This window comes from Anolis carolinensis, chromosome 4, assembly GCF_035594765.1.
Source record: "Anolis carolinensis isolate JA03-04 chromosome 4, rAnoCar3.1.pri, whole genome shotgun sequence".
Classification (NCBI taxonomy): domain Eukaryota; kingdom Metazoa; phylum Chordata; class Lepidosauria; order Squamata; family Dactyloidae; genus Anolis; species Anolis carolinensis.
Window position 1 is genome coordinate 183,637,460 of NC_085844.1, and position 23,996 is coordinate 183,661,455.

Genomic DNA, 23,996 nt, shown 5'->3' on the forward strand with positions numbered 1-23,996 from the left:
ATATGTGTGTGTGTGTGTGTGTGTGTATGTATACATACACACACACACACACAAATACAGAGACCTATCTAGTTATCAGGTATATAGATGTGTGTGTGTATACACACACACACATCTATATATATTACATCTATCTATCTATCTATCTATCTATCTATAAACACACCTATAGCTATCTGGTATATAGATGTGTTTATGTATATATGGAGCCTCCGGTGGCTCAGTGTGTTAAAGCGCTGAGCTGCTGAACTTGCAGACTGAAACGTCCCAGGTTCAAATCCCGGGAGCGGAGTGAGCGCCCGCTGTTAGCTCCAGCTTCTGCCAACCTAGCAGTTCGAAAACATGCAAATGTGAGTAGATCAATAGGTACCGCTCCAGAGAGAAGGTAACAGCGTTCCATGCAGTCATGCCGGCCACATGACCTTGGAGGTGTCTACGGACAACGCCGGCTCTTCAGCTTAGAAATGGAGATGAGCACCAACCCCCAGAGTCGGACACGACTGGACTTAACATCAGGGGAAACCTTTACCTTTACGTTTACCTTTACACACCAGATAGCTATAGATGTGTGTGTGTGTTGTATATACAGTAGAGTCTCACTTATCCAACATAAACGGGCCGGCAGAATATTGGATAAACAAATATGTTGGATAATAAGGAGAGATTAAGAAAAAGCCTATTAAACATCAAAATAGGTTATGATTTTACAAATTAAGCACCAAAACATCATGTTATACAACAGATTTGACAGAAAAAGTAGTTCATTACACATTAATGCTATGTAGTAATTACTGTATTTACGAATTTAGCACCAAAATATCACAATGCATTGAAAACATTGACTACAAAAATGCATTGGATAATCCAGAATGTTGGATAAGGGAGTGTTGGATAAGTGAGACTCTACTGTATATAGATATATGGGTGTGTATGTGTATAGACACACATACTCATCTATATACCACATCTATATAACTATATATATATACAGTATATACACACACATCTATAGAATCTATAGCTATACACACACACACATATATACAGTAGAGTCTCACTTATCCAACGTAAATGGGCCAGCAGAACGTTGGATAAGCGAATATGTTGGATAATAAGGAGAGTTTAAGGAAAAGCCTATTAAACATCAAATTAGGTTATGATTTTACAAATTAAGCACCAAAACATCATGTTATACAACAAATTTGACAGAAAAAGAAGTTCAATATGCAGTAATGCTATGTAGTAATGATTGTATTTACGAATTTAGCATCAAAATATCATGATGTATTGAAAACATTGACTACAAAAATGTGTTGGATAATCCAGAAAGTTGGATAAGCGAGTGTTGGATAAGTGAGACTCTACTGTACATACATACACATATCTATATACCGGATAAGTATAGATGTGTGTATATAGATATATATAGATGTGGTATATAGATGTGTGTATACCGGACTATATACCGGATAGCTAGATAGATGATAGACAGATGTATGTGTTTCGCAGCTACCGTCGCTTTAAGGACTAACCCCGCCCCATTGCCGGGGGGCGGGGCCTTCTGGCGTGACGTAACCCACGCTCATTGATAAAACTGCCGGGATTCCCTCGCCGCCGGTAGAGAAAGCGCGCGCGTGGAAGGTCTCTCGCCGGGCAGCGCCACGTGTCTTCGCGCGCGGGAGCGAAAGGAGGAAAGAAAGGAAGCGTCCGAGGGCGAGCCGTCCTCTCCATCTTCCTTCCGTCCATTCCTCCTTCTGTCCGCATCCACCATGGAGCCCGCTGGTTTCCTCTCGGCTCACCCATTCCACGAGAACGTGATGGCCGCGGATCTGTACAAGCCCTCGCCTCCCGTTGTCGCTTCGCCCAAAGCCGAGCAGCCGAAAGCGAGCGAACCCGTGAGGATCATCAGCGATCCTGTCTCGGGCCGGACTTACAGCAAAGGCCGCCTGCTTGGGAAGGTGCGTGGCGTGGGGCTTGCACGCTCCCCTGTGCGCGTGTGGGTTTATATTGTATATGTATAACATGTATGTGTGTGTGTATGTATGTATGTGTATATGTCTGTTAATAGGCATAGATATATATACACACACACACTATGTGTGTATATATCTATATTTATAATATATATGTGTATATATTTGTGTGTGCCCTTGATATCCTTGTGTGTGTATGTGTGTTTATATTATATATGTATAATATATATGTTTGTATGTATGTGTATATGTCTGTTAATAGGCATATAATAGGCACACACTCTATATGTGTAGACATCTCTATATGTATGTGTATATCTCTATCTAGCTATATATGTGTGTATGTGTATTTGTGTGTGCCCTTGATTTCCACTGGGGTTTGGTTCCCTGGCAAAATAAAATGGTGTCTCTTATATCAGATGACCAAACCGAGCTTTGCTTTTTGGATTTTTAAAAATCTATTTTGGATGGTCAAATCCCAAGATGCTCAAATCCCACTGGTTTAGTCAAAATGTGTCCTTTATATAAAGTGACAAACCCAAGATCTGCTTTTTTATGTTTGTGTGTGTGAATATTTTCAAGTCATGGACGATTGAATCCTGGATACAGACGGTCAACTCTGTCTGCGTTTACATGGCCGAAATCCGGTCCTTTATCTGGATTGGAGTAGACCCACTTGGTCACTGGGATTTACTTGTGTGTGGATCCGGCATTAAACTACAGATTGTTTGGATCTGTGGATGCAGAGGATCAATGTTGTGTGTTTACACTTCCTAGATCTTGCTCTTCATTGGGATTAAAGTAGACCCATTCAGTCAATGGGATTTCTCTATGTGTTGATTCACTATTCAGCCATAGATGGAGTAGGTCTGCTCTGGATGGCACCAATGAACAGATGCAAGACTGTGTGTGTATATATGTGTGTGTGTTTATGTGGGGTAAGGGAACTGTGAGGAACGCAGCTTCAATTCAGAATACGTAACTCCGAGAGGTGACGATGATGACTTGTCCCCATAGCGCTTCCTTCCCCCGCAGTCCATGAGCTGGCAGTGGATGCAAGGCTGGCTGGCTGCCTCCTCTCCTCTTCACAATGCCTCCCGGAAACACCCGCATTCGTGACTGTGAGGATGAGCTCCAGAGCCAACTCTTGTCCCATTATTTTCTGGAAGCCAACAGGGAACCTTAGGGGATCGCCATACTTGTGTCTGCTGCTAGGTTGAAGCAGCAGAACTAAGAACAGTACTGTAATCTGTCTAGCTACCTATGACAGTGATACTGTGTGAGGGGCATTGTGAAAGAGTCATTTGACAATAGTCCAGTTCATTGTGGAGTCAGATTTTATTTTTAGTAAAGGGCTACCTCAGGAACCCTCGGTGGTGCAGCGGATTAAACCACTGCGCTGCTGAACTTGCTGACTGAAAGGTCAGCGGTTCGAATCTGGGGGGCGGGGTGAGTTCCTGTGGTTAGCCCCAGCTTCTGCCAACCTAGCAGTTCAAAAACATGCAAATGTGAGTAGATCAATAGGTACTGCTCTGGCAGGAAGGTAATGGCGCTGCATACAGTCATGCTGGCCACATAACCTAGGAGGCGTCTACGGACAACGCCGGCTCTTCGGCTTAGAAATTGAGATGAGCACAAACCCCCAGAGTCCGACACGACTAGACTTAATCTCAGGGGAAGATCTTTACCTTTGCTATTCTTGTGTATGCGCCTTGAAGTTACCCCTTGATCAATGACAACCCTATGGTTTCCATTGGATTGTCTTAAGAAAGACTGAGTGGTGGTTTTGCCAGCTCCTTCCTCAGTGTACATGACCCAGTATTCCTCCTGAGCTTTGGAAGGTTCTTCTCTTTGGACTGTCACTCCCAGAATCCTCTATCCTGGGAGTGATACTCCAAAAAGGCAGCTTTCCTCATCTCTGGAAGGGACCAAGGTCAGATTGTGTTTGTGCATGTCCTTTCAAGATGCCTGCCAATTTGTGGCAATCCCCATGAATTTCATAGGGTTTCCTTAGACAAGGATTCCTCAGCGGTAGCTTTCCCATTTCCTGCCTTTGAAATATGTTGTCTTTCCAAACAGCCCCTTCCCTTTCCCCGTCCTTTGCTTATCTGAGTGGTACCTGTCTCTGCCCTCCAGTTTCAGTCCATCTGAGGCAGGCATGTCCAAACATGATTGTGTCCCTCTGGACCCTTGCAGACAGACCTATATTCCAGGATCTGATCTCAGGTTTTCTGCTTTAAACTGGATTATACGAGTCCCCACTGCCAGATAATCTGGGATAAACAGAAAATCTGGGATCAGATCCTGGGATATAGGGCTTGTCTGGAAGGGCCCTCTGTTTTTCTGGTGCAAACACTGACATGTAAGCATCATCACCCATAAACAATATAGGTCTTGATTCCTTTGTTTCTATACCAGCTTTTCTTTCAGTAAGAAAGTGAGTTCATTTGATTTAATTTCCCCTTTATTTAAAAGATTCGTCTCTAAAAGAATCTAGGATGTGTTAAAATAAGATGGAAATACTAGGAAGAGTCGTACAACTCAGTTGCATGAGTTGCAAGTGTGAATATTAAATTTTTCTTCCTTTGCAAAATTCTACTAACAATGGTTTGTTTCCCAGGTTTTTTTCAAGTCTCTTATTGCTTTATGGAATATAATACTAAAACAGACTAGTATTATGCTTTATAATAATAAATCATTTTTAATTTGTTGTATCAGAAGTGAACTGAGGGTACAACTATAAACAAAGCTAAAAACTTTGGCATTATACTCAATGTCCTTTGACCAGTAGCTGGCCACTTGGAGTGCCTCTGGTGTTGCTATAAGAAGGTCCTCTATTGTGCATGTGGCAGGGCTCAGTCTGCATTGTAAAAGGTGGTCTGTGGTTTGCTCTTCTCCATACTCGCATGTCATGGACTCCATTTTGTGACCCCATATTAATATGCTACATATTAATTGATGTAGTGACACATTGACTATATCAGTTAATATTAAGAATATTAGGAATGATATATTGTAATTCTTATGGTTGTATAACAGGAGGCTTACGTCCTTGTCTTTCATAGTACTAGTGGTCTAATTCGTTTTCTAATCCTATATCATGTTTACTCAAAGAACTCATGGCTCTTTCTTTTCCTCACTGTATCCTCACAAATAACCTTTAAGGATGGTCAGGTTGAGAGGAGGTAACTGGCTGAAATTCATCCAGTAATTTTTACAGCTCTGTAAAATTCAGGATTCAAGCCACCCGACCCTTTTCAGTATATATAGTTTTCCTATAGGGAAATTCTTGCCTATTTACTGTATGGGTGATCAAACACCAGTTTGTTGGTGGACCATTATCCACATTTTGATGGATTTACTTGGAGCTCAGATTCTTGCATATACTGAATAGAGGGTGCCTTGGACATGTTCTATTATGCATTTACCTTCAGGAATGCCTTATTACACATCCAACCTATGCCTTAACTGGCATAGGATCATGCATGTCCATTCTTGCTTTAATAACATAAGACACAGTCTTGAGTCACAGAGCTTTTGGAGCTTGGGAAGCCAAACATACATTGAAAACTGCCTGCTTCATGTGAAACCATAGATGCAATTCAGATTTATTTCAGCCTTGTGGTAGAGATGGGCAAAGTGCAGATGTTGGACAGAAATTGCTAATCTTCACTAATATTTCTTTCAGGCATGGGTAGCTAGGGATGCATTGAGACTGTAGAATTAATACAGTTTGACACCACTTTCACTGTTATGGCTCAATACTACGGTATCCTGGGATTTACAGTTTGACATGGTCTAGCACTCTTTAGCAGAGAAGGCTAAAGGCCTTATAAATGTACGACTCACATGATTCCATAGCACTAAGCCATAGCAGTTAAAGTTGTATTAAACTGCATTAATTCTATACACCCTAGGTCTGCCTTTATATAGTCCTAATACTAAAGTAGGGCCTGGGAGTGAAAACAGGTGACCATCCCTTACAATTTTCAGCTGTTTACAGAGAAGCAGTGTAATGTAATGGTTGGGTTTGGATCTATATAATTGTGTTTTAATTCCAGCCTGGATGAATCTTTCTGAGTGAGATTAAGAGCAGTCATAAATTCACCCGCTCTTCACATGGTTATCGCTTTATATGATATCATGAGATTCTTGGAAGAGAGATGTTACTTTATAGTTTAAATCCTCGTGCTACTTGAGACCTAGAAATTACAACATTTTTCCTGGTATGAAATCTGGAGGTTTTGAAATTGTCGATACATGTATACCTCATTGCTTCTGAAACATTAATATGAAGCAACTTAAAGCCATGTGTGCTAACAAAAATGGAGAATGTTTGGATGATATTGATCTCTTTTCAGTCATTTGTGTACAGGCCTTCTGTATTTTGTTCCCTTCAGTGACCAAGTGCTTCAGTTTTCTATAGTTGTACCATGGACCCTGTATTAAATTTTACTGGATCATCTCTGGGCAGTTGCAAATTTTACAAAACAACCTTTCTAAGCAAAGTATAAAAGCCTCCTTGGCTTTGTTTGGTTTTAATAACACCATTTTTGGAGGGTCATAATTATACGCCCACAATTAGGTTTTATACTGCATGAAATGTTGATCATATTAAGTTCTGGTTTCTAGAATGTCTATGTGCGTTGTTGCCTTGGGTCCCTCCTGATTCAAACGCCTATTTTTCTGACTTATAAAACAGCCACACTCATTGAAAAATCTGCATAATCAGATTTCAGAACGGAGAGGGAAAAAACACAGTAGCATTTCCACTGGAAACCTCTCTACTCTCTATGAGCAAAGCTGGCATTGTTTCAAAGATCGTGCTTTGAGGGAAGGAGTGCGTCTGTTGGTTGCTTTTGCCCTACATCAAACAATGTGATGTGTCATATGGAAAATGTGCTCATCATGTACGGAGGTGTCTTGGCACTTCGTATTAATGTCGATTGTACAATGAATTTGACTGACTGGAGGTCTTTTAGTTCTTTCTTTGTTCTTCTTTTTGGCAAGATCATTTTTGGCAATACTAGCCGCCAGAGCTGTTTCTATGATGATATCCAAACAAGCTGTAGAGAAACTGGTTCCTTTTTGTTAAATATGTGGTATAGGCGTGATGCTTGTTTCAAATAAGGTGTATGCTGCAACCAAGGATATACTTTCTTCTCTCCTGGAAAAACCTGTATCTTCAAGCATTTTGTTGCTGTGTGATGTGAGTCAGGCTTAACTATACATTGCTGAAATTGAGCCTAGTGCCACTGAGTGTGAGGAAGGCTCTAGGACAGGATAAGGCCCTTCAACTTCCAGGTGTTTGGGCCTCCAACTCCCAGAAGCCTTAACCAGCTTGTTCAATGACTAGGAATTCTTGAAGCCGAAGTCCAAAACACTTCACCTGGAGGGCTGCAGGTTGAAGAGGCCTAATCTAGGACAAGAAATGTGATGTGAAATGAAATTACGTTTTGTCTGCATTTTAAAAACTGTGTGCAGAAGAGTTAAATGATTTCAGAGGAAATTCTAAAAATATATTTCTGTATGAAGTGCTATGCTGATTGTGGTTGGGTGGTACAGTCAACTGTTTGAATTGTGTGAGGGTTTTTTTTAGATTTATGAGCAAGATATGGAAGGTGCTCCAGAGGTCAGGCTCCTGCTTAGATGATTCTCCTGTTTTTATTTGAATATACATTCTTCAGAGGAGAGACCACTGTGATTGTCAAAAAGCTTGCCATTGGGTGGCTTTCCAAATGTTTAGTTGAAATTGGCTGTCCTACAGATTCTGCCTATTGACTTTAATTCTTCTAGAAAGCAATGGAATAATTCTGTATGTTACCTATGTATGGATATGTCAAGAGTGCTGCTATGTCTCCCCTTAATCTTCTCCAAACTATATATGAGCGAAACATCTACAGTTCTTTCAGTACTGCTTGTAGGACTGGCTATCAGACCTCTTACTATCCTAGCTTCCCTAAATATGTTTTACATCTGAACTACGCAGACAGACAGGATGCAGCGAACTTTTATAGCTTAAATTTGTCCCTCTTACTCAGAATTTTAATTCTATCTAGCTCTTGGCTGAGATTGTGCTTTCAACTCGCCTGTTGACTTGTGAGTTTGATAGGATTTTTTAGTCTATCCTTCCAAGGTTACAACTTAAATGTAACACAAAGCCTTGTTGAAAGACTAGAATGAGATGAAAGTCCTGGGCATGTTTGCAAAAGTTGACCTTATATACATCCCTTTCTCTTTGAGCATAGTCTTGTTTTCATAGACAACAGAGTGTGCTGCAAAAGGGCGCCTGGTATTGTAATCCGTATCTGTTCTTTGTGACCATGAAGCAAAGGCAATACTTGTACTGAAGGATCTACAAATGTGTTCTGAAGCTGTCATTCTCCCCGATTCCCAAAAAAGGACTGAGGATGAACTCATGATTAATTATCCCTATCTGGTTTGTTATAATTTGCCTTAGGCAATGAGCCTGTAATTTCAGGCATATGCTAGATGTTTCCCACAGTCAGGCTATAGATGACATCAGTCATGGGGCAATTGCATTCATGTGAACTCATCCTACCTGAGGCTGAGTTTCGTTGGATCCTAATCCTGTTTGTGAGGTTTTTGACAAGCACACCTATTGCTGGTTTTCATGTCTGCTGCTCTGTATCTGTTTTCTGGCATTCATTTGTTGCAAAGAAAAACAGAAAATGAGAAAATGCAGATTAGTAGGTGTATGTTTGAGGAGTTAAGAGTCTTTGTTTATCTAGTCTTGTAGGTCTCTTTGGTGCCCCAGCTGCTCTGGACTTGACTTCCGAGAAATATTAGCTAGCATGGGCTGTGATGAGAGATTTTGGGAGCTGAATTCCCAAATATCTGGAAACCCCAAATCTAGTAGGCCAGTATTGTCTACATAATATGATGCCATTAGTTCTCCAGGTCCATTCCCACAAATTTGAATCTTCTGATTAGACATCAGGCTTGAAATTGTCTACTTGTGCTCTTCATCCAGACTAGCCCTTCCAAATAATAAAGTTCCTCTTTTGATATTAATTAAAAATGAATGAAGAGAGCCATCTTTCCAGCAGCTTGTTCAGAGTTTTCTCATGTTTTGTTATACCAGGAGAGCAAACAACTGTCATTGAATCTTCTTGATTAATATTCTTCAGTTAGGATATGAGATGCAGGGGCATATGCAATTCAATATTTGTATTTAGTATATAAAATCAATGAAGAGAGAACCTGAGAAAATAATTTACACTTAAGACACCCTTCATAGAAGTAGCTGGTGTATCACGTGATAATAAACAGGAAGTTTCTGTAGCTGTCTTCTAAAGATTGCTTCCTTTGTTTATAGGGTGGATTTGCAAGGTGCTATGAAGTGACGGACCTCTCAAGCAACAAGACATATGCAGTGAAGGTCATTCCTCACAGTAGAGTGGCCAAGCCACACCAACGGGAGAAGGTAAGTGACTTGAGCATCACAATACAGGGTGAATAATTGAAGTGTTGGACTAGACCAGCCTTGTCTGACCTAATATGTTGGACCAGGTATGGGCTGTTATGAATTCTGGGAGTTGCAGTCCAAAATCCCTGGAGGGCCAAAGTTTGCCCATGTCTGTGTTGGACTATGACTCTCAGAATCCCCAAGTATAGCTGCCTGGGAGGTTGGTGATGTAAGTTGCAGTCCAACATATATGGAGGGCCTAGATGAAACAAGTTTGTTTATTTTTGTATTGCTTCTTCCAGATCATCAATGAAATTGAGCTGCACAGAGAGCTGCATCATAAACACATTGTGAAGTTCTCACATCACTTTGAAGATTCTGAGAATATTTATATCTTCCTTGAGCACTGTAGTAGAAAAGTGAGTCCAACTTTATTATCGTTCTTTATACAAGAACATTGTATCTTTCTTGAAGCACATATAATCTCCTTGTATCTGCTGTTCTTGAAAAAAAAAGATTGTTCAGTGGCCTTTGATACAGCATTAACTTCACCCAAGCAATAGGATTGTGTGCTCCTTGAATATTATTACTCCGTAGGATTATATAGTTGTGGGGAAACATGGCTGACATAGGGCAACAGAAGTGGATATTATGACTACAAGTTGGGCTCAGTCTGCTATTTTATAATTGTATATTTTATTTTTCCACTTAAAATTATCTATAGATACAAGAGTTTAAAGCAAGCATGGGCAAACTTGGCCATCCAGGTGTTTTGGACTTCAACTCCTACAGTTAGGAATGGTAGGAGTTGAAGTCCAAAACACCTGGAGGGCCAAAGTTTTCCCATGCCAGGTTTAAATTATAGTTTTCTGTAACTGCTACAAATATTAGAAAACTGTGGTATTGGTTATTCCTGTATGGAAAATTGCAGGCCTAGGTTGGTTTTCATCTTGTCGTAGCAACAAAGTAGCAACATCACTTGCTAGCATTGTCCAAAAGTATTAAGAAACTTGTAGGTCACACTTCCCCTTCACTACAGCTTTACAAACTGACGTAGGTTCTTTTTGGATGCTAGATTTACATAATGCTGTTTGATATTCTGCTTTCCTGTTGGCCTTGCTCACTTTTTTTTCTCAGTAGCATACTTGGGAAAGTGACAAAGTGCTGCACACATAATCCTTATGTAATAATCTTATTGCACATGTCCCCTTGGTATGGGAGCTGAGGTTGTCTTGCTCTTGGTTATTTTAGGTATTGGTTTTGTCCTTGTAATGCCACACTTTGTAAACTATAAGTCAGCTGCTGTCATTTTAATAGCTTTAGCTACTCTGGAGTAGATCAAGGCTGGTATTAAGCTGTCCAGCAATGATTGGTTGTTAGAACAGTGCTTATGTAGGGAATATCAGGATCATCTTCATTCAGTGCTTGGCACGGGAGCTGCTTTGGTTAAAGTGAGCTGAGCTGAGATTCTCAATGCACCTCAACATTTAACTTCTGCTTGTTTTATTTTACTGCGGCATCTCTAATCCACTCTGTGGGCCATTTGCCAGATTTGTATGATGAATCTATCAGTATTGCTTTCCTACTTGGTTTCAATTATATCTTCGCTTTACTCTTAGCAGTTCAAACTGGTATGCATGGTTCTTTTGTCCATGTTGTTCTTACTACAGTTTTTAAATATGAGCAAACCCAGTGATCTTCATGGCTGAGTGGGCATATGAACCTGAATATCTGCATTTGTTATAATCTAAGCCAGTGGTTCTCAACCTGTGGGTCCCCAGGTGTTTTGTCCTACAACTCCCAGAAATCCCAGCCAGTCTACCAGCTGTTAGATTTCTGGGAGTTGAAGGCCGAAACATCTGGGGACCCACAGGTTGAGAACCACTGATCTAAACTATAGACTTCACTATTTCTGCATGCAATTCACTATGACATTTGTGTATGTATGTGTCTGTTCTGCAGACCCCATGATTTTTAATAGGTTTTCTTAAGGAATACTGAGATGTGAAATACAGCCCATAGCACCTGTTACTCATTGGCAGTTTCCCATCCAAGCATTAACCTGCTTAGTTTTCAATATCAGACAGGATCTGTTGCCTTTAGAGTAGTTAGGCCTTACTGGGACAATTAACCACCACTGAATATGAAGTTGGCTGCAAAATAACCTCTCAACTAATGAAGCCTTTTTCTTCTTCCAGTCTTTGGCACATATCTGGAAATCTCGCCATACCCTTCTGGAACCAGAGGTTCGTTATTACCTCAGACAAATAATTTCTGCCTTGAAATACCTTCACCTCAAAGGCATCCTTCACAGGGATCTCAAACTTGGTAAGCACCACATGGCTGCATTTCACCCAAACTCTCAGGTAGACTTAAGAAGTATAGGGGTCTTTGTTGAAGTAGTGATAGCTTGAGGCTTGAGCAGGTGCCATTAATCTCTCGTGTTTATAGGCAATGGCATATTCAGAGAAGAGCTAAGTGCTAGCACCAGTGTTAGATTTTGAAATTCTGCTATATGTGGAATGCACCCAACTTTGGTGGCTTCTGGATATAGAGGCAGGAAGGGAAGTGTGGAGGGCATTGTTTAATAATATTTGATTACCAGAGTTTTATTTCCTTTTGGCTGCAGGTAACTTTTTCGTCAATGAAAACATGGAACTGAAAGTTGGAGACTTTGGTTTGGCTGCCCGGCAAGAACCTGCAGACCAAAGAAAAAAGTAGGTAGCTCAATATTCTTTCCGCTCTACATTGATTTCTTGTGCACCATCTTACTCTAGCATCGTCGTAAGGACCATGCTGTACAGCGTCGCCTTGTCCAGTTGCCCCAGTTTTTTGCAGCTGTGTGGCTTGTCCGCCCCTCCTCCATATTCGGAGTGCAAAAGGGACAGTGTGGCTTGCAATAGACTCCTTTGCTTCAGCTTAGAATTTGGTAGCCAGTCAAACAATGTAGTTACTGTGTGTACAATTGTGTCTAAATCAGAAGCCTCATGTTTGCACAAGGCAAGGAAACAATGGCAACCTTATCTGGGACTATGCCTCATGTAAAAACATTGGCTGCTGGATTTGCTGGAAAAGAATTGGGGAGAGGGACTGGAAGGCAAGGTAGCCACACTCTTGCTTAACTGAATACCATAATTTGAATGCTGATGCAATTGTGTAGCTGTGTGTAAGGGAGGCTAGCACAGAAGTTTCAGTTCTAATTGGGAAGCTGTGAATGAGGCTTCTGCTAGGCCCATTGATTGGAGGGAGGATGTGGTTTGTTAAGTCTTGAGCATCCAGGAGAATTTTATTGTTTAATTAATAATTAATGAATTAATCAATTTGTGTCCAACTCTCCTTCCTGCACAGTATTCAGTGTGGCTTACAACCATTTGAAACAGGGATAGACAAAGTGTGGTCAACTGGCGGCTCTTAGGATTTTTAATATTGGCCTGCAGGAACCCCCAGAAGCTCTTCCAAGCCCCTAGGGTGCACCCTATCCATTTAATTCTTTTTGGGTTGATTTCTTTGCCCCCAGACCATCCTAAAGCTCCCAAAACTGTCAGAAATGCTCCTCCAGCATCAAGCCTCCTAAACAAAAACTTAATTAAAAACATCTGAAGACAAACTCCAGCAGAAGAATTAAAGTTCCCTACAATCTCAGTTGCAGCCTCAAAATCTGACAAAGCCTTATCTACAGAGTTACAGTTTAAAGAGAGTAAAGGAAACCACTGATATTAATCTAGCTGTGTAGATATATTGTATTAATTGACTGTCCCCTGAAGGGTATTATGAAAAGTGGAATTGACAATGAAATCTTCAAAGAAAAGACTCCACATTTTGATTTTTAAAATTAATGGTTCTCCCTATTATATGATACATTACCTATTAATTAGTGCATAAATTATCTTAATTGGAGTGGGTTAGGGACAGGGAGCTCTGGCATGGGCTGGTCCATGAGGTCACGAAGAGTCGGAAGCGACTGAACAAATAAACAACAAACATTATACTTCTATAGTGTTCCATATTTTCATGGAATCTTTTGAAATTTTGGCTTGGCCTACTGTTTCTGCAGTGTGGCAATAGGAGTATTTCCTGTAGCACTATGGCCCTCTTGTTGTAATACATCAGAGTTGAATCTGGGGGGAAATCTGAGAAACGCCTGAGTGCAACCAAGGTAATCTACAATGTATATTTGTTCTTTTTCTCCAGGACTATTTGTGGTACCCCCAACTACCTTGCCCCGGAAGTGTTACTGCGACAAGGACATGGGCCCGAGTCCGATGTGTGGTCTTTGGGCTGTGTCATGTAAGTCCAAATCTCAAGCTTCATACAAATGTTTTCTCTCTCTTGGAAAGTTGATCTTCTGTACAGTTAAAGGAAGATACTGTGTAACAGAGGGCCTAAGATGTGGCATTTGAAATACTGGAACTAAACTACATCAGAAGTTTAGAGTAGTCAAGATGGCCAAGAAATTGAATACAAGTTCCATTGAAATTAAATAGGTGAAACATGGAGGAGTCTGAGAGTCCTCCAAATCCCGGCCAGGAAAATCAGTTCCAAATAAAGTTTCAATATTGCCAAGAAGATGTTCAGTATTTGGCAGTGTGATGGGAGTATTTTCAGATAGACATAGAATAGTACTGCATGGGACTCCACTAACAGATAGGTGTTTGTCCTGGATATTTAACTAGGTCAGTTTATCAGATAGCCTTGTGGAAGGTGGTTCCAGAATGGATACTGGAAACTGGGTGTAGTAGTATATCAAGTATGGGAAAGTTGTGTTTCTCTGGTCCTAATAAGTTTAATTTTTTTTGATTGAGTTAATCCAGTCTGGCTCATTGAAGTTTAAATCCTCTTTCCATTTCTCAGCTAATACTTGTTTCAGTTTGTATTGTTTTTCAACTTATCCATCATAGATAAGTCTGGAGTCCAAAACTGAACTTGATTGAGTAGATAGGGTTGGAGCCTGGGGACAACAAGCATCCTAAATTGCAAAATGGATGCAAAGTTCTTGTAATCATGGGCATCCATTGCTAGCATAGCTTGTAAAAATAGCTTAGTTGTCTTTCTGAGACTTATATAGGACAGGCAGATTAAGGGCAAACCAGTATACCTACTGGAACTCAAAACACTGCAGGGACCTTTCACAAACGATTTGCAGTTCCTTCAGAACAAATGGAAAAAGTGGCTGGCTGTGGTGTGCAAGTGGCTATTTAATGCAGGTGCTATTTAGTAGCTTTCCGGTGCACCTCTTTTAAAAAATCATTTGAGCTGTCAGTTCTCTTCACCCTGGTTAGCCACAGCTTCCTCTTCGCTTTCACAATGCAGAAGATGGAAAATTTATCTTGAAGGCGAGAGTTGGGGAGGAGAGGAAGAGAGTAGTCTTGAATGAGGATCTGCATAGGAAGAGGTTTTATTGTCCCATCCTTCAGAAACATTGGTTTCTTTAAAAAGGCTGATCATGTGGCAATTACTTGCTCTCCGGACATGCCTTTAGCCTGCAGTACCTGAAGCAACTTCAGTGTCTCATGAGTTCTATTACAGGGAACCCTTAATGCTGGGTGTTGTCTCGCATCCACTTCCTCTGTAGTTGCTGCTGAGTCATGTGGCAATAAAGAGCGAGTTGGTGTTGACAGCCGGGAACTGGTATCCTTGAACCTCCTTGTGGTGTTGCTTACAACCTCCTCCTGTCTATTTAGGTACACTTTGCTGTGTGGAAACCCCCCTTTTGAGACTTCTGATCTCAAGGAGACCTACAGGTGCATTAAGCACGTCACCTATACACTCCCAGCATTCCTTTCCGTGCCAGCCAAGAACCTACTCATGGGCATCTTGAAACGAAACCCACAGGAACGTTTCACGCTGGAGGAAATCTTGGACCATGATTTTTTCACTAAAGTGAGTAACCAAATTATGGGGTGCTGTAAACTTTTGGCAAGACCAGGGCCTGGATCAAAACTTGAACTGCTACAAAGTGTGGTCTGATACAGGCCATGTCCTTATCCTTTAGTTCACCTGTGATCCTTCAAGTGGCAAAATCTTCAGATGAAACTTATCATTGGGTGCTAGCAGGCTAGAGATGTCAGTCTTCCTGTTAATAAGGGAGTTGGTTGCTGGAGTCCTGCCTGGATTGCAATTTAGATAATTATATCCTGTTTCTAATAGACACTTATCCTCCTATGTCATTAGTCTTTGCTTTGGCATGTGTTGCTGGGCAGTCTGATTGTTATGGCTTGGCCAAAAGTGCTTTGTCTTGAGAGGTTTTCTCTAGAACTGCTTGCAAATCAACCTGGGTGAAACTATCCAGAGTCTGTCAACCTGTAGCAGAAACTTGAAAGAAGCTGTACAAAATCTGTGGTGTCCAATGTGTTTTTGGTATATATTTGCTATCTGTTTCCACTTTTTAGGGATACACACCTGATAAGCTCCCACCTAGCAGCTGTGTGATGGTGCCAGAACTGAATCCTCCCAATCCTGCCAAGAGCTTGTTTGTAAAAGTCACAAAGACACTTTTTGGAAAAAGGAAATCCAAAGGTAGGTTGTTACTGTGCTTCTGCCCTGGAAGCTGGGCTCCTAAGAATACTTAATGGTATCTGTTTGCCTTCAATCACTTTAGATCAGAGGTGGTGATTATGTAGCCTTCCAGATGTTGGACTATGGCTCCCGGTAGTCCTAGTTGGCATAGTGGTGAAGAATGTTGGGAAATACACTCCAGTAGTGTGTGTGTGAGGCGGGGGGAGGCTGCATGATTTCCACATCTGGTTTAGATGCTTTTATTTTGGGTCTAGTAAGGAAGGTTTGGCAACACAGTGGCACTGCCACCAGAATTGCAAAAAAAGAGGAGGGGAAGAAGGATATAACTTTGACCCCTTAAATAGGTTATGGCAGAGCTCTGTTCCATTTTTGTTTGTTTGTCCCAGTATAGCTGCTGTATAAGGCTCCTGATGATATCTGCTTAACAGGATAAGCTACAGAGGTTTGGCTGTCAAAAGAGGATTGTTCGGTTACTAAGTTCTTTTTCTCTCTTTGTAGTTAAAAAGGCTCCCTCTGAAGAGAGAGATGACATCTCCAAGTTGGTTACGGGCCTTGTGAAGACCTCCATCTGTAGGCAAATAAGCCACAAAACAGTGGAAGGAAATGAGGTAAAATATATTTTGGAAATTTAACTGTTTTTGAGGATGGAAAGAAAGCTGAGATAATTATTTTGGTAGATTCTAAAACTGTCAGTAAACAGAGTGAAGTGAAAGGAAGGAAATGTCTTAACAGAATGTGGGCTTCAGTCCATGAAAGCCCCTCTGGAATCAATTGCATAGTCCTTTTATGTTATCATAATACTTTTTGTATCGTTTTAGGCTACTCCAGTGAGTGGTCAGAGCCCCAGCTCTAGCCCAGCAGACACCGTAGCAGAGGAGGGCTCACAGAAGTCCATCTCCCGGTCCATTCGTGGGACAATGGCCAGCAGCTGTGAAGGTGAGGAGCAACAATGTCTCAAAAGAACAACACATCTTTAACTGAAGAAACCCTTCCCATTTGTAAATTAATGTGGGATGGGAGGGTGTCTCCAAGAAGAAAAGCTAAAAAAAACATAGAATGTTAGAGAGTAGTGGTTCATGAGTTGCTCTCTTTACAACTGAACCTCAAACTGAAGACTCCTTATTGAGTTTTTTTTTGGGGGGGGGGGAATGAGTGGAGGAGCACAGATTCTTCCTCACAGAAGCCAAGGCATACCCTCGGTTCTTAGAGGTAATATAACTCTGGAAACAAATAGGAATGGTTCTGTAGTTTACACCTAGCTCAGTAATCTTGTGGAAATGGACTTCCAGGCTGGAAGAGACTTAGCTGCTCAACATGGCAGGTTTGGGTAAGCTAGGTCCAGCAAACCAACTTTGGACGAGGCTGTCTATTTGAAAGGATCAATCTTCTTGTTGCTACCAGGGTTTCCTGTTGGTGAGTAGGAAAACCAGAGTAATCCGAATATGTCAAATATATTCCTTCTTCCTTTTTAGTATTTGAAGACTGTGTGACAGCAGCAGGTGTCATTGAATCTGCAATTGGACTCTTGAAGAACTGTCTCTCTGTGATGCCACCAGGTAAGTTCTCATCTTTCATAGGATGCCTTATCACAAGTATCTGGGGGATGGAAGCTAATCTTGTGAAAGGGATAGAAGAAGGAATATAATTGGATGCTCTCACAGCTTTTTTAGATGCCTTATGAAGTTTAGGCTAAACCTTAGCGCTCCAAAACATAATGGAAATTGGGTGTGAAATGTGTCAACTTTGACTTCTACCAGTTTTGAATTGTAAGGAACCAGAGAACATCACCCCTAATCCCCAAACCTACTGTTTTTAGAAAGTGCCAGCTTTGTGTGTGTTTAAGGATTACTAAAATAGGGTTAGGGTGGGTATTCTGGGATTCACCAAGGCCATACACAACTTAAATACTGATCTGCAGCAAGGGTTTAGAAGTGGCAGCAGATTTGCACTGGCCTAATGCTTCTGATGGCAAAGTGAACTTGACACTTATCTAATCCAACATAAAAGAACTACCTGTTTTACAGAGGATTCTGAAAAGGTGGTGGATATTAACATGAAAGAAGATCAAAGGTCACACATTTCTGTCCCTGAACTGTCGCTAGAATGTGTAATTTTCACCATATAGACTAGGACCCTAGAATGAGAGCAAGAGCAGCCATGAGCCAGGTTCATCTTCCAAGCATGACTTCTTTCCACCTTAACTGTGTTAGTGCTACTTTAGGAATGACACGTAACACTGCAGTCTCAAATGCTAGTAAATTAACCCTCCCCCCCCTACCTTCACCTAAATAGTATCTTTGCTCACTCTACAGCTGAGAGGAACCCTGCCTCCCTAGCCTGCCATGAACATTTTGTCTGGGTGAGCAAGTGGGTGGACTATTCCAACAAGTATGGCTTTGGCTACCAGCTCTCCGACCGTAGCATCGGTGTTCTCTTCAACGATGGAACTCACATGACTCTCTCTGCCAATTGGAAGTGAGTGGAAGGCTCATATAGCTTGGCAGGGGTTAGATGGACTTTGGGTTTGAAAAAGTGGATACCTTGCACATAGTAATGCAGCCCCAGACCCGGTGGCCTAGGCGATAAAAGCCTCGGGACTTGAAGGTTGGGTTGCTGACTTGATGGCTGCCAGGATCGAATCCCACCCGGGGAGAGCGTGGATGAGCTCCCTCTATCAGCTCCAGCTCCATGCGAGGACATGAGAGAAGCCTCCCACAAGGATGATAAAACATCAAAATATCCGGGCGTCCCCTGGGCAACATCCTTGCAGACGGCCAATTGTCTCACTCCAGAAGCAACTTAGGTTGCTCCTGACACACACAAAAAAAATCTTCTGGTGTGATGAGATACAATAAGATGGGAAAAACCAAACAAATTGATTTGCCTGAAATACATATATCCCAAATTTTCCTGTATGTGGTTTTTTCTTGGGATGCAGTCAAATGCCTGATGCTGAAATACCTTCGAGATATTACAAATCAACTCCTTTACAACTTTTTAAAGAATATTTCATTAGAGAATAGCTGGAGACTCAGTTCTATCAGCTTCAGCTCCAATTTTGCAGGAATTAAGTACAGTAGAGTCTCACTTATCCAACATTCGCTTATCCAACGTTCTGGATTATCCAATGCATTTTTGTAGTCAATGTTTTCAATACATCATGATATTTTGGTGCTAAATTCGTAAATACAGTAATTATTACATAGCATTACTGCGTATTGAACTACTTTTTCTGTCAAATTTGTTGTATAACATGATGTTTTGGTGCTTAATTTGTAAAATCATAACCTAATTTGATGTTTAATAGGCTTTTCCTTAATCCCTCCTTATTATCCAACATATTCGCTTATCCAACATTTTGCTGGCCCGTTTATGTTGGATAAGTGAGACTCTACTGTAGTACAGCAAGTGATTTGTTGTGCCAACCCTGAATTGTTAAAAGGCGGTTTTCTTCCAAATGAATTAGGCTCAACACTCCATCTGATGTTGCCCAATAGCATCTATTTGAACATGAAATGTCTATTCAGTACTGTCCTGGCTGCTGTGGCTAAATGAATTCTTCCCTTACAGGAAAGTACGTTACAACTTGACGAACAGTAAACATTTCTCCTTCCTGGCTTCAGCAGTTCCAGAACAACTGCAGGGGCAAATGAGTGTCCTGCAGTACTTTGCCTCTTATATGGAACAGCATCTGATGAAGGTGAGTAGCTTGGAACAGGGTCCCTTAGTTTCAGGTTGCATTTGCTTTCTGATAGCTAATTTACATGTAAATTGACTGGATGGTTCTTTAAAGTGCCCCTCCAAATTAGTTTAGACCAGTGATTCTCAACCTTTGGGCCTCCAGGTGTTTGGACTTCAACTCCCAGAAATCCCAGTCAGCTTACCAGCTGTTAGGAACTGAGAGCTGAAGTCCAAAAGGCCTGGAGGCTCAAAGGCTGGGAACCATTGGTTTAGACCATGCAAGACTTTTAAGTGCTAAAAACCCTTAAGTCATCACTTTTGCTTAGCCAGCTTTGTTTAGTGGCTTTCCAGATATAAGTGTGTATGTGGTAACTCTTCATTTGTCTGATCTCAGTTGCTTTGCTGTGTTCACATAAAAGGCTGTGGCTTTTTTGATATACTTAAGGAAGACTGTCATGGGATGGGCATGCTAATCCTCATGTTTTGCAATTGACCTTTACCACCTACACCTTGTATCCTCGTGCAAGCAAAGGAGTTATTGCTTGTATTGACAGAGTGCTGAGAACAAGATTATCTGAAACTGCTTTGAACTTTTAGGGTTACACAACTGATCTGTATCAGGTGTTCTAACGTATCTGTCTCCTGTCATAGGGGGGAGACTTGCCCAGCATAGATGAGACTGGACAGGTGCCACTTTTGCTTCTGCAGTGGGTGAAGACTAACCAGGCCTTATTGATGCTCTTCAGCAATGGAACCTTGCAGGTAAGTAATGTCATCAGGTCCATCTAGTACAGAACTAGGACCTGCATCCTGACCTCTTTTTCCAATTTCTTTAGGGCAGTTGCATAGGCAAATATCTCATAGTCAGTACCTCCAAACTTGCTTCACTTTAGACCCCCTCTCACAGTTATGTAGTGTGTCCTGTTCTCTTCCTGGCTTTGTTCAAGTTCTGAAAGGCTACTTTCATTGCAATGCTTCTGAGTGACTTTCTACCTGGCAATTTTCCATGGTTTCATCTGATTCTTTAGAAAGCCATGTTCAGCCATCAGATTTATTGGATGACCTTGGGGCCAGTCACTCTCTCTGAGGTTAAACTCTTATGAAGAAGGCAAGAGTGAGCCAGAAGTTGATGATGAAACCAGTTGAGATTTCCAATGGATAGGGCCTGCATGCTATGGCTAATAGACATTAGCAGTGATCACTAAAGAGTGCCTCTTTTGCATTTTTCTAGGTGAACTTTTATAATGATCATACCAAGGTGATATTCAGCAAGCCTGACCACTCCTGCCTCCTCACCTACATAAACCGTGACAGGAATTCCTACACCTACAAGCTTAGCAGCATTGCAGAATTTGGGTGCTCAGCAGAGCTTCAGCGTCGGCTCAAGTACATCCTCAGACTGCTACAACAGCGAACGGATGCTTAAAGCTATAGACGCCTGGTCTCCTTGGAACTTTTTTGTTCTTCCAAGAAACTGTTAATGGATAAGAGAGGGCATTTCTAGACCCCAGTGGGATTCTTCCTCAGTGGATGCCTGATCTCCCCAGGAGAGTAAAATGTCACAACCAAAACTGCACTTGTGCAGCTCTGAGCCACTTTTTGAGACCCATCAACTTCTAGATGCCTACCACCAACTGCCTCTTCTTTTTCTTTCCCCCTCTTTTATGAAGTGGGGGCATTTTCCCACTTGCGTTCATGTGGCTGCTGCAGCCCACTGTGCAGAGGTGATATAGCAGCAGATGCCTTAAGCTTTACTCCTGTGTAGTCAGTGCACAGTTTGTTACACACATGGTGTTACAGGGTGGAAAAGGGTGGGGGAGAAACTGTGCTCCATATGCGATATGGGGAATAACATTGGGTAAATAGGGAGGGAAATGACAAGTCTTCGTTCAAAATGGCTTGTAGGGTTTCTGTTTGGTGTCAAATGCCAAATATCTTGTGTACAATATGGCATCTTGGAGCCTGATGGGTAGAGAGGCTTGAATTCAGGATTAAGTGGTGAGTTGTTCCAGGCCCTGACAACACTACCGCTATGTTCCCTGGACTACATTATGCTGCTTGGAGTTGCATCACTTGCCTGTTCTCACTTGGTTATGACTCATGAACCAAATAAGAAGGCTGTGAATTGGGAGTGGCCACCAAGAGAGGAAGAAGGCCTGTGCTACAGGGCACTTGTAACATGGCTGGCTCTTTCCTATCGGGGAGTCAGGCAAATGGCTTCCTCGCTCTAGCTGTAATGAAGTCACAAACGAAGGTGTTTGCAAGACTGTTGTTGGCTGTTGTGCCATCTGTCTATGTCCTGGAATTGGCAGAGAAGAGCTACTACAACTCAAAATTTAACCTAAGATGTATTAGGTGAAATTGGGGTCAGTTCTGATTTCCAATACTGCCTTTAAGCATTGAGGCTGTGATGGTAATGGAATAATAATGGCTGTTAGGTAATGAAACTGTTACACTAATTAGGCAAATGGACTCCCTATTTTGCTGAAACTGTGAATTCCCTGTTTGCCTCAGTTTCTCAGCTGCTTTCATCACAAGGTACAGCAGAGGGATTCTATAAATTGCTATGGTACAAACTTGAACAGCTTTAGTGAAAGCTGCCCACGGTGTATTGAACTTGACATGATTGTCCAGTTGTGGAACCTAGATGTCCTCTAAGATTTATTTATCTATTTATAAACTATTTATTTTGCACCTGTGTACCGTCAATCATGCACACCATGTCTCTTGAAATCCAGCTGTTTTGATTACAATAAAACTCCCTTTTTATTAAAAGCAAAGAGAAAAATTGTGCCAAATTGTAATGGTATTGTGTTTTGTGAACAACTGTCTAAATGGAGCCAGGGTAAACCCTGTAAAGCTTATAGAGTTGCAGAGGGTATTTCAGCAATCCATAATTCTACAAAGTACCTTGCTATGACAAAAATATTCACTCACCCATGTCTGCATGGGGAAAAACGAAGATAAGCACATCTTTTTCCAGATGCTTTAGGGCCCCTTAACTGCATCAGGAAAGCAATGGGATCCTTATGCTGCTCTACTCAATCACACAGTTATGTTCTGAGGTGTTAGACTATTGCCCTCGCACACATTAACATCTGTAGGTTCTTCATGTAGGCATCAGATGTAGTATTGACTTTTATAGCATTAGCCAGCTGAGCACTTGAGTTGCCCCATGCTTTGCACCTGGTGTTTCAGGCGAGATAACTTGACTATTTAGACTGGAACCTCAGTCATCTAGAGCTGTGCTGGATGTTCCAGCTTCTCTCCCATGACCACCTTCTCCATATTCTGACACCTGTATATTTTGGCATGAATAACCAAAATTCTATTCTGTTCTAAACCAGCAACATGTCTGGAGGGTGAATGGTGGAAAATGAAGCTGCCACAGGATAGAAGTCTTTTCCAATAGAATAGGCAGGCCTGTTGCCAGTAGTTGCTTGTTGATGGAAGCTCATGATGGACTAATGCAGTGGTTCTCAACTTGTGGGTCCCCAGATGTTTTAGCCTTCAACTCCCAGAAATCCTAATAGCTGGTAAACTGGCTGGGATTTCTGGGAGTTGTAGGCTAAAACACTTGGGGACCCACAGGTTGAGAATCACTGGACTAGTGGATTTGCTCTCTGTTTGGTGGCTGTTCTTCCTTCAGCTGCTCCCAGTGTCTGCAAAATGATCGACCAGGATGGCACCTGCACAACTTGGAGCATCTCCGGGAGAAATGGCTTCAATATGGTGAAGGACACTATCACCTTCACCCACACATTGGATCTGGGAAAAGCACCTACCAGCTGGATATGCAAAATTCCAATATGCAATTGTAACTGGAAGGTGTGAGGTAGGGGGAAAAAATCTCTATACTCCCAACCTCGCCTCAATTGCACAATCTCCTGCCAGGTAGTTCATGTAGCTATGTGTGAGAATTGATTTACACATTGCATAGACTGAGGTGCCAAGTTGTGGGTGTAGTATTAATGCTTTTATAATATTCTTCATAAATGTTTCACCAGCACAGCTTTTTATTTACTATCCCCCCCAATATCACCTACAGTCTGCAGAACTTTATAGAGCAGGAGTAGAAAAAAACAGCCATGTGTTCCTGTGATCCCAATGACATTTCAAAAGGTTCTGACCCCTCCTAAAATTGCCTTTATTTTAGTCAAAAAAACCCACAAATTGCTTTTCTCTTGGAAGCTTCCAAGAGTGGCAATTTGTATTTTATTTAAGCACAGTCCCTCTCCCACCTCCACACTCATATACTGTTTGACACTTTAAAAAAAATTAATTCCCAGTGGGTTCTGTTTTGTTTTCCACCTTGGAAGACATTATGTCCCTTGTAGAATTCCTGAAGCAGAAGAGATGTTCACTGCAGTTACCAGAGTCACTGCAGTTACCCATTG

General features: G+C 41.5%; 1 protein-coding gene across 1 annotated transcript; it reads left to right on the forward strand.

Annotated features, from left to right (window-relative positions):
* The first annotated feature begins 1,609 nt into the window (after positions 1–1,609).
* On the forward strand, positions 1,610–22,397 carry plk3 (polo like kinase 3). The gene is made up of 15 exons (XM_003220213.4): positions 1,610–1,958; positions 9,313–9,420; positions 9,705–9,821; positions 11,601–11,730; positions 12,032–12,119; positions 13,594–13,689; positions 15,084–15,282; positions 15,792–15,918; positions 16,417–16,526; positions 16,737–16,854; positions 17,391–17,474; positions 18,231–18,393; positions 19,489–19,618; positions 20,251–20,361; positions 20,831–22,397. Exons 1-15 carry the CDS (start codon positions 1,770–1,772, stop codon positions 21,023–21,025), a joined length of 1,965 nt encoding a protein of 654 aa, XP_003220261.1. The 5' UTR covers positions 1,610–1,769; the 3' UTR covers positions 21,026–22,397.
* Positions 22,398–23,996: the final 1,599 nt, after the last annotated feature.

Coding starts and splice junctions, on each gene's coding strand:
- plk3 (XM_003220213.4), top strand. CDS start 1,770: ATGGAGCCCGCTGGTTTCCTCTCGGCTCACCCATTCCACGAGAACGTG. Junction 9,822..11,600: donor TTGAGCACTGTAGTAGAAAA/GTGAGTCCAACT, acceptor TTCTTCTTCCAG/TCTTTGGCACATATCTGGAA. Junction 16,855..17,390: donor AATGGCCAGCAGCTGTGAAG/GTGAGGAGCAAC, acceptor CTTCCTTTTTAG/TATTTGAAGACTGTGTGACA.